At 41.0% G+C, this 16260-nt stretch overlaps 1 protein-coding gene across 1 annotated transcript; it reads left to right on the plus strand.

The window, feature by feature from the left end:
* The first annotated feature begins 629 nt into the window (after positions 1–629).
* rpf1 (ribosome production factor 1 homolog) lies at positions 630–15086 on the plus strand. The gene is made up of 9 exons (XM_084185443.1): positions 630–933; positions 6993–7049; positions 7245–7325; positions 7420–7515; positions 9153–9306; positions 9633–9715; positions 11931–12112; positions 14088–14214; positions 14684–15086. The coding sequence occupies exons 1-9, from the start codon at positions 691–693 to the stop codon at positions 14723–14725; spliced, it is 1065 nt and encodes a 354-aa protein (XP_084041569.1). The 5' UTR covers positions 630–690; the 3' UTR covers positions 14726–15086.
* Positions 15087–16260: the final 1174 nt, after the last annotated feature.

Consider the following 16260-nt stretch of genomic DNA (forward strand, 5'->3'; position numbering starts at 1 on the left):
ACATGTACGCATTCACTAACTGTAAGTCGCTCCGGATAAGCGCGTCTGCTAAATGAGTAAAATGTATATGTAAATATACATTCTGAGGTCAGCTATTACTTTTGTTTTCTGAAATACAATTATGTCTTGATGTAATTGTTTTCTGTCCAAAATAACCATCCCATGTAAAAAATAAAATTATAATAATAATAAATAGCTATTTTCAAAATCCATTTTATGGTTCTCAGTGAAGGCAATCTCTGTTGAAGGCAGATGGGACCTGGACAAAGAAAGATACACAACCCAGAAAGAGTGTCTGAATGCTTTATTGAGGGGGCTCTCTGTAGTAATCACCTTAATACATGAATACAAGTTCTATAAAATGGGTTGGATCTCTGAGGACTCCTTGATCTTTGTGAAATAGTTATTTCATTATAACATAAACAAATGTATAATCTGCCTTTGTGTCCTGTATGATTGACATGGGTTTTCTAAATGTATTATTATTTTCCCCAAGACAGTTGCACGCAGTTGTTCTGTAATGATTTTAGAACTGTTTTCTTCCTTTCAAAATAGGAGCAACGAAGAGGCGGGATAATCTTTGAGAAAGGGCGTTTCGTTTTTCTACTGAACGTAACTTCCTTTTACATGAGGAAGCAAGGCGGAAGTACTGGAAAGCACACGTGAAAGAACATACATTCAGCTGACAACATGGACGTCGTAGAAGAGCATGACATACAGGATAAACCCACGAAAAAGAAGACGAAGAAGCCAAAGAAACAGCCAAAGCCTCAACATGAAAATGGTGACGATAGCATGGTTGAGAAAACAGATCCAGAACATGTGGATGCGCCAGCAGAATTCTCGTTTCCACCCACATTCAGTGTGTCTGAAATAAAAAATAAACAACGCAGACACCTCATGTTCATGAAGCTGAAGCAGGAGAAACGGAAGGTAATGAACGTTTAGCATGCAAATGTGATTTCCACTTCATAATTCTTTAAAGTTCTCTATTTCAGGGATGCAAACTAGTCATCTTTCGGCGAAATTCGCCGTTTTGAATACAAAATAGGTGACCTACGTGATTCGTGTAGATCCGATGAGAAAAGTTTGGGAGGGGTGGGCTTTGGATCAGTACTGACTGTAAGCGAACGAGTGATGCGCGTTTCGAGCAATACTGGCTGTATCCAAGGCTCAGCCAATCGTTCACATAACAACAGAATGCAGCACGCGACTGGAGAGAGAAGAGACAACCAATTTGCTAATTACAGCATCAGCGCGCGCACTAGAAAGACAGCGGAGAGTGGAAAGGTAGTTTGCCAGTTACAGCAGCGCGTCCCCTGAACGATAACGAAGAGGTAGGTGAGAAGCCTGACCACGGAGACTGGGGTGAGAAGGTGATGAAGCGGACTTCATGAGCTGTAACCGAAAAAACAACTGCCATTTGGAAAGTTTGAGGTGAGGGAGAAAGTATTGTTAGCATTGTTAAGTATCTTGCTAGCTGGATCGAATTCTCCGTCAGCTAGCCAGAGAAATGTTGAGCAACGTTAGCCAACTTAACTGATCAAAAATTGAGTTTATGGTGTGAATATTAGCTGGCTAATAGTCAGACAGCTAACGTTACAACATCAGATGAGCTAACGTTAGTAACGTAACCAATTCGCTATAGTATTAACTGGTATACGACTCTTTACCGTTCCTCAAGTTATAACGCGGTAGTTGCTTACTGGACCCTGGCAATCTGTATGAAATGTTAACTAGTTAACTAGCTAACGAAATAACTACTATCTGTGAACTAATGTTTTCCCTCTACAGTATGTGGTTAATTTTCAGAATGAGTGAATTAGGTGACAATGAGGCGTTGCTTGTTAAACAAGTGGATTCAGGGATCAAGTGTAGCTGGAGCTGGGCCTGGCTTAAACTGGATGCCACTATAATTTACATTTGAGTCATTTAGCAGATGCTCTTATCCAGAGCGACTTACAGTTAGTGAGTGCATACATTTTTCATACTGGCCCCCCGTGGGAATCGAACCCACAACCCTGGTGTTGCAAGCGCCATGCTCTACCAACTGAGCTACAGGAGGTTACTATAGAGGTGAAAGGAACACCACACACTTTCCCTCTTTCTCACTTTTTCAATACAGTGGATAATGGGGTATGCCAAGTGTACTCTGCCTGAAAGAGATCAGTTATGCCAACAAAGGGTCTCATGCTCTGCTGGCACATTGTAGAACAGATGTCCACAGGCAGAAAGTGTACAATGTAATAATATGCCGTGTAGCCCAAAGATATTGCTTTTGTTGTGTTGAATTTGACAGTAACACGTGTGTGAGTGAGGGGGGATGATTTAATTTTTTACTCAGTGAATGTTATTTTTGCACACATGTAGTCTTGTGCACTTTATCAATGTCTACTATAGTGGCCACTAATAGAGCAAAAATAGAATGCCTGTTTATTTCTACTGTTCTATTTCTACTTGAATAGGTTTTTTTTCCCCAAGTGCAATATTTAGATGTGTGTGTGTGGTCACAGGCGTTCTATTATAAAGGCTGCCATGGCTAACTGCAATGTTAGTGTATTGTTTTTTCTCAAGACTTGAGTGTCATTTGCAGTAAATTCTAGGCAACAAATAACATTGGATTGCTTTCTTTACATTTTTTAGCTGTGAGTTAGGTTCACATTAACCACTTTTTTTTTTACTGATCATGTAGATCATATTCTTTGTTGTTTAATTAGTTAAAACCTGCATTTCCCCCTAGCAGGGATTTTTTTGCATGTTTCAGTGCAAAAAAAGTGCCACCTTTTTGGGCCCTCAACAGTTTGCATTACATTACATTTTAGTCATTTAGCAGACGCTCTTATCCAGAGCGACTTACAGTTAGTGCATACATTATTATTTTTATTTTTTCATACTGGCCCCCCGTGCTATTTACTTCTTCAGCCGGGTCATCTACGAAAATAGTGACTTTCCAGTCCCCGCCTTAACCACCACCAAAAACACTTAAATGTCAGAATCTCTGACACAATGTTTTCTGTTTAAATTAGTGTTTTATTTTTAAGAAAATATGTATGTAAGACAGTTACAGTGAGGGAAAAAAGTATTTGATCCCCTGCTGATTTTGTACTTTTACCCACTGACAAAGAAATTATCAGTCTATAATTTTAATGGTAGGTTTATTTGAACAGTGAGCGACAGAATAACAACAAAAAAATCCAGTAAAACGCATGTCAAAAATGTTATAAATTGATTTGCATTTTAATGAGGGAAATAAGTATTTGACCCCCTCTCAATCAGAAAGATTTCTGGCTCCCAGGTGTCTTTTTATACAGGTAACGAGCTGAGATTAGGAGCACACTCTTAAAGGGAGTGCTCCTAATCTCAGCTTGTTACCTGTATAAAATACACCTGTCCACAGAAGCAATCAATCAGATTCCAAACTCTCCACCATGGCCAAGACCAAAGAGCTCCCAAGGATGTCAGGGAAGAGATTGTAGACCTACACAAGGCTGGAATGGGCTACAAGACCATCGCCAAGCAGCTTGGTGAGAAGGTGACAACAGTTGGTGCGATTATTCGCAAATGGAAGAAAGACAAAATAACTGTCAATCTCCCTCGGCCTGGGGCTCCATGCAATACCTCACCTCGTGGAGTTGCAATGATCATGAGAACGGTGAGGAATCAGCCCAGAACTACACGGGAGGATCTTGTCAATGATCTCAAGGCAGCTGGGACCATAGTCCCCAAGAAAACAATTGGTAACACACTACGCTGTGAAGGACTGAAATCCTGCAGCGCCCGCAAGGTCCCCCTGCTCAAGAAAGCATATATACAGGCCCGTCTGAAGTTTGCCAATGAACATCTGAATGATTTAGAGGAGAACTGGGTGAAAGTGTTGTGGTCAGATGAGACCAAAATCGAGCTCTTTGGCATCAACTCAACTCGCCGTGTTTGGAGGAGGAGGAATGCTGCCTATGACCCCAAGAACACCATCCCCACCATCAAACATGGAGGTGGAAACATTCTGCTTTGGGGGTGTTTTTCTGCTAAGGGGACAGGACAACTTCACCACATCAAAGGGACGATGGACGGGGCCATGTACCGTCAAATCTTGGGTGAAAACCTCCTTCCCTCAGCCAGGGCATTGAAAATGGGTCGTGGATGGGTATTCCAGCATGACAATGACCCAAAACACACGGCCATGGCAACAAAGGAGTGGCTCAAGAAGAAGTACATTAAGGTCCTGGAGTGGCCTAGCCAGTCTCCAGACCTTAATCCCATAGAAAATCTGTGGAGGGAGCTGAAGGTTCGAGTTGCCAAACGTCAGACTCGAAACCTTAATGACTTGGAGAAGATCTGCAAAGAGGAGTGGGACAAAATCCCTCCTGAGATGTGTGCAAACCTGGTGGCCAACTACAAGAAACGTCTGACCTCTGTGATTGCCAACAAGGGTTTTGCCACCAAGTACTAAGTCATGTTTTGCAGAGGGGTCAAATACTTATTTCCCACATTAAAATCCAAATCAATTTACAACATTTTTGACATGTGTTTTTCTGGATTTTGTTGTTGTTATTCTGTCTCTCACTGTTCAAATAAACCTACCATTAAAATTATAGACTGATCATGTCTTTGTCAGTGGGCAAACGTTCCCTCACTGTAAATTGCTAAACAAATGTTGTAATATATTGTCCAACCCGGCCAGTATCATGAAATGGGCTTGTCCCTCTGGTCATGAGTCAAGGTTTAGTGACACATTTTTTGTAAAAATATTTTTCTCCCACTTTAAATGTCATAATGTTAAAGAAAGTATTAGCTTTATTTCGTGGACTACTTAAAAAACTAAAGATAAAACGTTATTTACAGGGAATAGCTGTCCCTCAATTACATGTCAATGGTGTTACCCTTTATTTAAAAAAAACGCATGGTGTGTCTGCACTCTCTTAATATGTTAGCAATTTGATGATTCATTTGGTAATTTCATGCGAAGCCTTAAGATGTCACTGGTGTTAGACAGTTTTTATAGTAGGGGGACATTTTATTAAAATAATTTATAAAATCACAAGATCAAGTGATTTATTTACAATTTAAGAAGTGTGGTTTGAGCTACTGTGGCCGCCATATTATCTATGCCATCTTGTCTGCAGACTTGGCACTGGTGTTACCGTCACTGGTGTTACTGTTCCTGCTGTTGTTAATAGAAGTATGATTTTTTTTTAAATGTATGCACTCACTAACTGTAAGTCGCTCTGGATAAGATTGTCTGCTAAATTACTAAAATGTAAATGTAAAATGTTTTAATAATGTTATTGGTCACTGGTGTCACCATCATTGGTGTTACTGTCATTTTGTTACCGTCACTGGTATTACACAATGGTACTTTACACATACATGTTTTAAAGTAAATTATTACTAATCAAAACATTGTCTTAATATTATCATTAACATTTTCTCTTTGATTATATATGCAAATTCAATAGTCAAATAGAATTTTGGAAAGCCTAAATTGTCATCTAAAATATAGGTAACACCAGTGACAAAAAGGAACGCAAGCATTTAACTAAAATGTAAAACAAAAAAACGAAGAAAAAAAATGTAATGTAGTAAAAATATCAAAATACATTAAGCTGTCATTTATGTTGATTTATAATGTTAATGAGTTTTTAACTATCTGACTATACATTTTGGTTAAAGAAAATAATAAACTTTTTTAGTAGTTCGTAGTTGAAAAAGCCACCATTTTCGTAGAACGCAGTGTTTTCCCAAAGTACATAGAGTAGTTGTAGTAATTTACTAGTAGTAGTACATTTTTGCAGAACAAGCTCTCTTTTGGTGACCTCTGGAACATTCTAATGCCTTGATTCCATCCGAAATACACTGCGAAATTATTGAATACTTTATCGAGTTTACCTCCCAGGTTGGTACATTTTGTTTTGGTATTGTGTAGAAAGAAATTACTTTACAATTTAAATTACTGAAAATGTATGAATTTAGTGTATTGTTAGTTCTTTTGGAAATCGTCTAGGCTATATGATCAGGACTATTTTCTAAGTGGAGAATATTAAACCTTTTTTAACATTAAATGTCTTATTTACAGTTTTACTGCAAGATAGGAATTGCCACAGTGATGTTTGTTCAAATTATGTATTTTATTAAAACAGAAAAATTAAGTAAATAGGGCACATTATCTTGAAAAATAAATTAAAGGTTAAATTGAAGAAGAAAAAAACCTATTGTTCCTGCAGTGAGGATTCACAATCTTCATCGAATGTTTTCAATATAAGTATGCGAATGAGGAATTTGCACATGGCATGTGCAAATTCACTCACAGAGATGGAGCACCATGCTCTCTCCCTCCTCCAGCTAAAGAAATTAGACACCCCCTCCCCCCACAGCGCACACACATCACTTTGTGACTGACAGGCGCCTGTCCTATCCATAGATTGATAGAAGATGCATATCCTTTATTCTAGCGGGAGATGGCTCAGCTGACTTTTCTGACTAGCGAATTGAAACTTTTTTTAAATGAAAAGTAGCAGTAATTATTTTTGAAGAAGTAGCTGGCTAAAAATAAGTCTGTTACCGGCTGTTTGGCTGATGGCCGGCGCTTAGGGAAAACACTGAGAACAACCCAGTCCTCAAAATAATGATAACCATTTGGTGGATCCTTATATTTGTCCTGTTTATACAAGTGTGTAATGGAAATGTGCGTTTTGCATATTCCAACTCCTCCTGAGACACCCGCAGGGAGTGGGATCACGGCAAGGTTCACCATTGTCCAGCACCCCTGGAGCAATTGGGGTCAAGTGCCTTGCTCAAGGGCACAATGACAGGTTTTCACCTTGTCAGCTCCGGGATTCAAACCAGCAACCTTTCGGTAACTGGCCTAACACTCTAACCTCGAAGCTATACCTGCCGCCCCGGTGGAAAGTCTTACCAGTGGGAACTGGACGAGAGCATCTATGCCGGTCTTTTAGTGTAACCATGTAACATGCAGTGTTTTTATTTAATTTCAGCAAAAGATGGCAATGAAGAAGAAAAAGAAAAAAGAGAGGGATGCTCTAGGTGACAAGGTAAGTAGGTTGGATGCTGCAACACATGACATCACTTGGTCCCACTGATCTGTAAATGAATAGAGACAACTGTTAGAGCCCTCTGTGTGCAGAAAGGCTATAAGAGTAGCCCGTTATTGACAGACCAAATAATTCAAAGATGTAGGCCTAAACATAATTGATATTAAGATGACTCTTCTTACCTTTCCAATGTAGGCTCCCCCTAAGGAAGTTCCAAAGACGATAGAAAACCAGAGGGTATACGACGAAACTACTGTTAACCCTGAAGATGAAGAGGTACTGTCTTTCTGCAGAGCTGTTTGATGTCATCTTGTGCCTTTACAGTATAGTGTTTTGATGTTGCATATTACTCAGATACCCTCCATTGCAGGTTGCCTTTGATGAGGGAACTGATGAGTTTTCGGCCTATTTCAACCGGCTGACCAACCCCAAAGTCCTCATCACCACATCGGACAGACCTAGAGGGGTGAGTGGACTGGAACAGCACCTGTTGACGGAGGTTGCGTTCCATGTCGTCTTTATTGCAGTCCCACTGTGAATCTCAGAATATTGATATCACGGGGGTGATACCTTCTGCAAGCTTTCGCTCTAAAGGTGCTTACACTCCGAAAAATAAAATGCAGCCGCCTCCATTGGTTTCCATATAAAGCCGGCGTCAAATTTGCCTCACACCCCGGCAGCTGCGGCACCGGGAGGGACAGCAGCTGCCAACCACATGCACAAGCAGGGAATCTTTCACTGCCACTTTCACTGACACATTTTGTTGAACCGCTTTCTTTTAAAATATTTTTTTATCAACTGGAGGGGGCTTGGCTGGTGTTTCCCACTTCCTGGCTGTAGGCTCCTTAATGCTGATCTAGCATACCTGATTGTATTAGGCCTAAATACCTGCTGGTTCAGGCGTTAAGACATGGGGGGAAAGCCTGTGTACCCAGTAGCTCTCCAGGAAGAGGGTTAGCCACTCCTGCTTTATCATATTAAAGAAACTACCCAGTGAAAATCTAACTTTTAAAAGTTGATATTCTGGTAACTCATACCCAGTTAATGTTGTTGACTCATTTGTGGCCAAAGCATACATTTGAGAAAAAACCTGTATATCAAACAGATCATAGAACATGACCTCATGTTGGCTCATTGGCTGATCTGGCCAATAAATGGTCTACTCACATTAATATTTTTAATGACAAGTATACGCCCATACCATTCAAACACAGAAAAGCTGCTTTTTAACATACTTAATTACAATTTATTGGAAGGAAAACAATTTCATTAATATTGTAATTAATTATTGGTCATATTTCATAGACATCTATAAACACTGGACAGTTTAATATTGGTCATGAAATGTTCACTTCTCCAGGCATCTGCAAATCAAGTTTATTTGCCATATGCACATGAACACTGTACTCCTGAGTGGCGCAGTGGTCTAAGGCACTGCATCGCAGTGCTAACTGTGCCACTAGAGATCCTGGCCGCGACCGGGAGACTCATGGGCGGCGCACAATTGGCCCAGCGTCGTCCAGGGTAGGGGAGGGAATGGCCGGCAGGGATGTAGCTCAGTTGATAGAGCATGGCGTTTGCAACGCCAGGGTTGTGGGTTCGTTTTCCGGGGGGGGGGCAGTATAAAAATAAAAATAAAAAATATGTATTCACTAACTGTAAGTCGCTCTGGATAAGAGCGTCTGCTAAATGACTAAAATGTAAATGTAAACACATGGTGTACAATGAAATGCTTATGAATATGACCTGGAACGTGCACACTTATGTGTTCATGAGGTGAAACGTGCCCGACTTGTGTGTTCGTGAGGCTGTCTGAGCCGGGCGCTGCACAGCTGACCTGTAAATCACCTCAAATTCCAAACAAAGCGAAGAAGTCCTTTAAAGATTAGACCTACCGAATCTAGCTCAGGCTGATCTCTGTGGACAAGCAGGTTGACGGTTATTGATGCACTGCAATGTAGGAGACTAATACTGTATGTAGGGTTGGGCGATCATTTGTCACTTAATATTCCTTAACAAATAATCAGATATGCACTAACATTTTATGGTAGTTATTACATGTTTATTGCATAACTGTCTGATGCTTTCTGCTTTGTCTTTCAGAGGACAGTGAGGTTCTGCAACCAGCTGGCTACAGTCATACCCGACGCACACGTGTACTACAGAAGAGGCTTGGCACTAAAGAGGGTCATTCCCCAGTGTGTAGCCAGAGGTTTCACATACCTCATGGTCATCAATGAAGATCGTAAGGTGCCCAGTATCCTTTGGTTGACTGACTGAGGGACTGAATAGATAGATTCTACGTTGCGACTGTTCATATGTTGACTGTTTATGAGGCATGATGCTTCTGATACTCTGATGCTTCTGATATTCTAATGCTGTTGTTGGTCTGCGTCCTTATTACATGCACTCACTTTTAGTCACGGACCAGGCTTCAGTATCACAATCCTAAAAGCCTGGCACTAAGTTAAGTCCCGTTTCAAGTTGGACCACCCATCTCGAGGTGGAAAGTTGCTGTTGGGGTCAGTAATAATGCAAAGTCCCTTGTAGATGTCTCTATGTTTCCTTCACCACAACACTAAGATGGTATGGTTCTCTGCCACCTCCCTGATGGGCCTACTGCACACTTCAAAGTCAGCAGTGTCCGACTGCGGAAGGAGATGAAGGCAAGGCATTTCAAAACTGTTCAAACAGACATGTCAATGTCTCACTTAGAGCTACAGTATGTAATTAGAAAAACAACAAACCTGATGCCCTGCCACTTATTTAGGTATATAGCTGAGGGGTAATAATGACATTCTCTAAGGGATGGGGCTGGGTAAATGTAACCTCTCAATTTCATAAACAGTGCACTAGATACAAGGACCGACAGTCCATGTGTTGAAACTATAATTATTAATTTTTTTACAATGACACTGTTTGCAAAAAATGGAGTAAAACAAGCTAATATTTTGGGTTCTGATGGGGTAAGACAGTTGTACTAAGCTCATGAGGTATTTCCAGGTTTTATTCTTCAAGAATAAATAGCTGTCATTCGTTTCAAATTCCCAAAATGTATGTATCAATCCCAGACTGAATGTTTAAGTGTTGTATCCATGTGCTTTAAAATGAATCAAATTAGTCTGTACTCAAATGAGTCTGTACTTTCGCAAGTACAGTGGCTTGCGAAAGTATTCACCCCCCTTGGCATTTTTCCTATTTTGTTGCCTTACAACCTGGAATCAAAATTTGATTTTGGGGGGGTTTGTATCATTTGATTTACACAACATGCCTACCACTTTGAAGATGCAAAATAATTTTTATTGTGAAAGAAATAAGACAAAAAAACAGAACTTGAGCGTGCATAACTATTCACCCCGCCAAAGTCAATACTTTGTAGAGCCATCTTTTGCAGCAATTACCGCTGCAAGTCTCTTGGGGTATGTCCCTATAAGCTTGGCACATCTAGCCACTGGGAGTTTTGCCCATTCTTCAAGGCAAAACTGCTCCAGCTCCTTCAAGTTGGATAGGTTCCACTGGTGTACAGCAATCTTTAAGTCATACCACAGATTCTCAATTGGATTGAGGTCTGGGCTTTGACTAGGCCATTCCAAGACATTTAAATGTTTCCCCTTAAACCACTCGAGTGTTGCTTTAGTAGTATGCTTAGGGTCATTGTCCTGCTGGAAGGTGAACCTCCGTCCCAGTCTCAAATCTCTGGAAGACTGAAACGGGTTTCCCTCAAGAATTTTCCTGTATTTAGCAACATCCATCATTCCTTTAATTCTGACCAGTTTCCCAGTCCCTGCTGATGGAAAAACATCCCCACAGCATGATGCTGCCACCACCATGCTTCACTGTGAGGATGGTGTTCTCAGGGTGATGAGAGGTGTTGGGTTTGCGCCAGACATAGTGTTTTCCTTGATGGCCAAAAAGCTCAATTTTAGTCTCATCTGACCAGAGTACCTTCTTCCATATGTTTGAGAAGTCTCCCACGTGCCTTTTGGCGAACACCAAACGTGTTTGCTTATTTTTTTCTTTAAGCAATGGTTTTTTTCTGGCCACTCTTCCATAAAGCCCAGGTCTGTGGAGTGTACGGCTTAAAGTGGTCCTATGGACAGATACTCCAATCTCCGCCGTGGAGCTCTGCAGCTCCTTCAGTGTTATCTTTGGTCTCTTTGTTGCCTCTGATTAATGCCCTCCTTGCCTGGTCTGTGAGTTTTGGTGGGCGGCCCTCTCTTGGCAGGTTTGTTGTGGTGCCATATTCTTTCCATTTTTAAATAATGGATTTAATGGTGCTCCGTGGGATGTTCATAGTTTCTGATATTTTTTTATAACCCAACCCTGATCTGTACTTCTCCACAACTTTGTCCCTGACCTGTTTGGAGAGCTCCTTGGTCTTCATGGTGCTGCTTGCTTGGTGGTGCCCCTTGCTTAGTAGTGTTGCAGACTCTTGGGCCTTTCAGAACAGGTGTATATATGCTCAGATCATGTGACACTTAGATTGCAAACAGGTGGACTTTATTTAACTAATTATGTGACTTCTGAAGGTAATTGGTTGCACCAGATCTTATTTAGGGGCTTCATAGCAAAGGGGGTGAATAAATATGCACGCACCACTTTTCCGATTATTTATTTTTTAGTTATTTTTTAGAATGTTTTGAAACAAGTTATTTTTTTCATTTCACTTCACCAATTTGGACTATTTTGTGTATGTCCATTACATGAAATCCAAATAAAAATCCATTTAAATTACAGGTTGTAATGCAACAAAATAGGAAAAACGCCAAGGGGGATGAATACTTTTGCAAGGCACTGTAGAAATTCAGCTCACTTAGGGGATGTATCTGGAAAATGTATACATTGTAAGAATATAAATACTGAAAGAAAAACCTTTTACAGAGGCGAGGGAAGGACCCGACAGAACACTCCCCCGAGGTGATCCTCAACAATTTTACCACTCGCCTGGGCCACAGCATGGGACGCCTCTTTGCTGCCCTTTTCCCTCATGACCCCCAGTTTGTGGGACGCCAAGTCGCCACTTTCCACAACCAGAGAGACTTCATCTTTTTCCGATTTCACAGGTGAATGTTCATTAGAATGCCTAGAAATAATTAGCATAAGGATAGCACACATACTTCTGCCCAATGTAGGCACGACGTATGAAGGATACATCGGGAAGATGCTGTTTAGACATTGTTTACTAATTGGCAAGACGTCTTGCAGATGTATTTAGAATACTTACAGTGAGGGGAAAAAAGTATTTGATCCCCTGCTGATTTTGTACGTTTTCCCACTGACAAAGAAATTATCAGTCTAATTTTAATGGTAGATTTATTTGAACAGTGAGAGACAGAATAACAACAAAAAAATCCAGAAAAACGCATGTAAAAAATGTTATAAATTGATTTGCATTTTAATGAGTGAAATAAGTATTTGACCCCCTCTCAATCAGAAAGATTTCTGGCTCCCAGGTGTCTTTTATACAGGTAATGAGCTGAGATTAGGAGCACACTCTTAAAGGGAGTGCTCCTAATCTCAGCTTGTTACCTGTATAAAAGACACCTGTCCACAGAAGCAATCAATCAGATTCCAAACTCTCCACCATGGCCAAGACCAAAGAGCTCTCCAAGGATGTCAGGGAAGAGATTGTAGACCTACACAAGGCTGGAATGGGCTACAAGACCATCGCCAAGCAGCTTGGTGAGAAGGTGACAACAGTTGGTGCGATTATTCGCAAATGGAAGAAACACAAAATAACTGTCAATCTCCCTCGGCCTGGGGCTCCATGCAAGATCTCACCTCGTGGTGTTGCAATGATCATGAGAACGGTGAGGAATCAGCCCAGAACTACACGGGAGGATCTTGTCAATGATCTCAAGGCAGCTGGGACCATAGTCACCAAGAAAACAATTGGTAACACAATACGCCGTGAAGGACTGAAATCCTGCAGCGCCCGCAAGGTCCCCCTGCTCAAGAAAGCACATATACATGCCCGTCTGAAGTTTGCCAATGAACATCTGAATGATTCAGAGGAGAACTGGGTGAAAGTGTTGTGGTCAGATGAGACCAAAATGGAGCTCTTTGGCATCAACTCAACTCGCCGTGTTTGGAAGAGGAGGAATGCTGCCTATGACCCCAATAACACCATCCCCACCATCAAACATGGAGGTGGAAACATTATGCTTTGGGGGTGTTTTTCTGCTAAGGGGACAGGACAACTTCACCACATCAAAGGGACGATGGACGGGGCCATGTACCGTCAAATCTTGGGTGAGAACCTCCTTCCCTCAGCCAGGGCATTGAAAATGGGTCGTGGATGGGTATTCCAGCATGACAATGACCAAAAACACACGGCCAAGGCAACAAAGGAGTGGCTAAAGAAGAAGCACATTAAGGTCCTGGAGTGGCCTAGCCAGTCTCCAGACCTTAATCCCATAGAAAATCTGTGGAGGGAGCTGAAGGTTCGAGTTGCCAAACGTCAGACTCGAAACCTTAATGACTTGGAGAAGATCTGCAAAGAGGAGTGGGACAAAATCCCTCCTGAGATGTGTGCAAACCTGGTGGCCAACTACAACAAACGTCTGACCTCTGTGATTGCCAACAAGGGTTTTGCCACCAAGTACTAAGTCATGTTTTGCAGTGGGGTCAAATACTTATTTCCCTCATTAAAATGCAAATCAATTTATGACATTTGACATGCGTTTTTCTGGATTTTGTTGTTATTCTGTCTCTCACTGTTCAAATAAACCTACCATTAAAATTATAGACGGATCATGTCTTTGTCAGTGGGCAAACGTACTAAATCAGCAGGGGATCAAATACTTTTTTCCCACTGTATAGAGCTAAAATGTATGTCTGGGTCAATGCGACTGGAGCAAGTCACATATTCCCTACGCAATTTGTTACGTCAGCCAAAGGTGCGTGTTTACTGAGTTTGCTACTCTCTTCCCATAGAGTATTGTTGTCTGTCCATTGTTGTTTCCCATTCTAATGGGATCTGAATGATGGGGTTATAGAGTTGTCCGCAACATGTCAATGCCCTTGTACTCTCCAAAGGTACATCTTTAAGAATGAGAAGAGGGTCGGCATTCAGGAGCTGGGACCACGCTTCACTCTGAAACTCCGATCATTACAGAAGGGGACCTTTGACTCCAAGTTTGGGGAATATGAGTGGGTTCTCAAGGTGAGTTGCTCAGTCCTGTTTTGTTCTTTAATTGTGGAACAATTGAAACTGACAGTGACTGCTCGTTTAGCAAAAGCAGTAGAACAGTATACCTTTACAATAGCACTGTGGGAGTAAAGCTCAATTTGGAATAATTCCTCATCTCTGCAACCCATAACCAAATCTCGTGTGATTTGGTTTTGAGGGAGAAGTTGAGATCAGTGCTGTAGTGGAGGGTAAATTCCTTTTGCGCACCTTTTTTGTGTTGACTCACTTTTTGCCGGAAAATGCATTGAAAAAATACATTGAAAATAGACAAAGGTAGTGTTACTTTACTCACCGCGAAGGGCGATCAATGTTTACCCACCAATTATAATTTTTTACCACTACATCACTGATTTTTAGATATTGGACTAGTGTGAGTGGCAGAATCAGGGCAGATCCTCTTTGGTAGCAAAATAATTCCTAAATTTGCTTTTATACTTTTCAGCGACATGAAAATGACGTCTGCAGAAGGAGGTTCAACCTTTGAGTGAAATGTCAACATCATCCACATGAGACATTTGCTACAATGAATACCAGTTTGTGTCAGATTTTGTCCAGGCAAGAATTGCGGTCGTGCCTTTGGCCATGCAAGTCTCTTAAAATGTCACAACTTGTCGTATGTTGTAATTTTAATTTGATGGCCTCTTGTTCACATTTGATGAACAGTCTTTGTGAAAGAGAAAAGCAGTCTGATAGTCTGGCTTTGGTAAAAACACTTGTGTTACCTTTTTATTTGCTTTAGAGAAAACATTCATCTGTACCTGTATTTCATATTTTCAAGTAAAACATGTACGTACTCTGAAATGTTAGTCATTTATTATCAAAGACATGTAAAATGTTGTACAACCACGTGGTATGCAATTTCCTCTTGACTTTACAGTGTCTTTAAGGGGCACCACGAGATGCGTAGCACGTCGCATTGAAGAACAAAGGAGCTGATTCGCTGACACTGCCATTCCAAAATGGCTGCTGTGTCTACTGCTAGCTAGCATACGGACGCAAAGGGCAATTTTCCAGGGGAAAAAACTGTATTTCAATCTTCTCGATGGATCAGTGTGAATGAAGGTAAAATTGAGGGCAATGGCATATCCCATCCCTGCATTGAGGTACGTTTTCTGACCCATATCTTGTGCTGGCTCCATGGTGTTAATGTAATAACCTTGATTGCGTTCTGACCTCAGTGCAGCTCAGTGTAAAAAAGTGTAACTGTAGGGTCGGTATCTTCTGGCAACTCTTCTACTGCATATGTTGTTGGTTTGCGGTGGTTCTGTTGCATGAGCTCCTCTCAATGAACTTGGTGAAGGCCTGGCAGCAGAACTAATCAGTTGGACGGGCCTTTGATTTCCATAGGGGGGGGCTTACAATTTATCCTACCATTTCTACCGACCTTCGTGCCAATTTTAAATTATTTTTATATGCACATTTTCGTGGAACAGTTTAATTTCATTAACGTTTTCGTTTATCAAAATGATTGTCACGTGGTTAATCATAATCTGAATTTTAAATGATGAATCTAAAAGTAAAACTTCTAAGGCGAGCGCACCAGCCTTTGCCATATGGACACATTGATGGCCTACACTGTGATCCCATTGGCGGCTAAAGAAATGAGCACATCGAACTCAAGAGATAGTTTATAAGCCAATGCAGCACTAGACCTATAACGTCCATCGTCAACTAAGTAAAATACATAGGCCTTACATAGGCCTAAATTCCAGATCTTTCAAATAACATTAATCTCTACCCAGCCTGTCAGACAGCTGTTTCCACTGGATATATGGGATCATCAGATCATATGTTCGTCTTTCACAGCGAGGCTTGGTGATTATCGAGGACGGGAGAGTTGGAAAGATTTTTCAAATACTGTGAAGAACTATTATTCGCAAAGGATAATAAAAACAAAAACACTTGACTTACTGTGAGGTGAAGAAAAAAAAGAATGAGGAACTCATCTTATTAGTGGTGGACGCGATAATCAGGAATCCGACATCCCAAATGGGCACTTTCCTCCATATGCACGCATCA

The sequence above is a fragment of the Coregonus lavaretus genome (assembly GCF_964263955.1).
Source record: "Coregonus lavaretus genome assembly, chromosome: 21".
NCBI lineage: Eukaryota > Metazoa > Chordata > Actinopteri > Salmoniformes > Salmonidae > Coregonus > Coregonus lavaretus.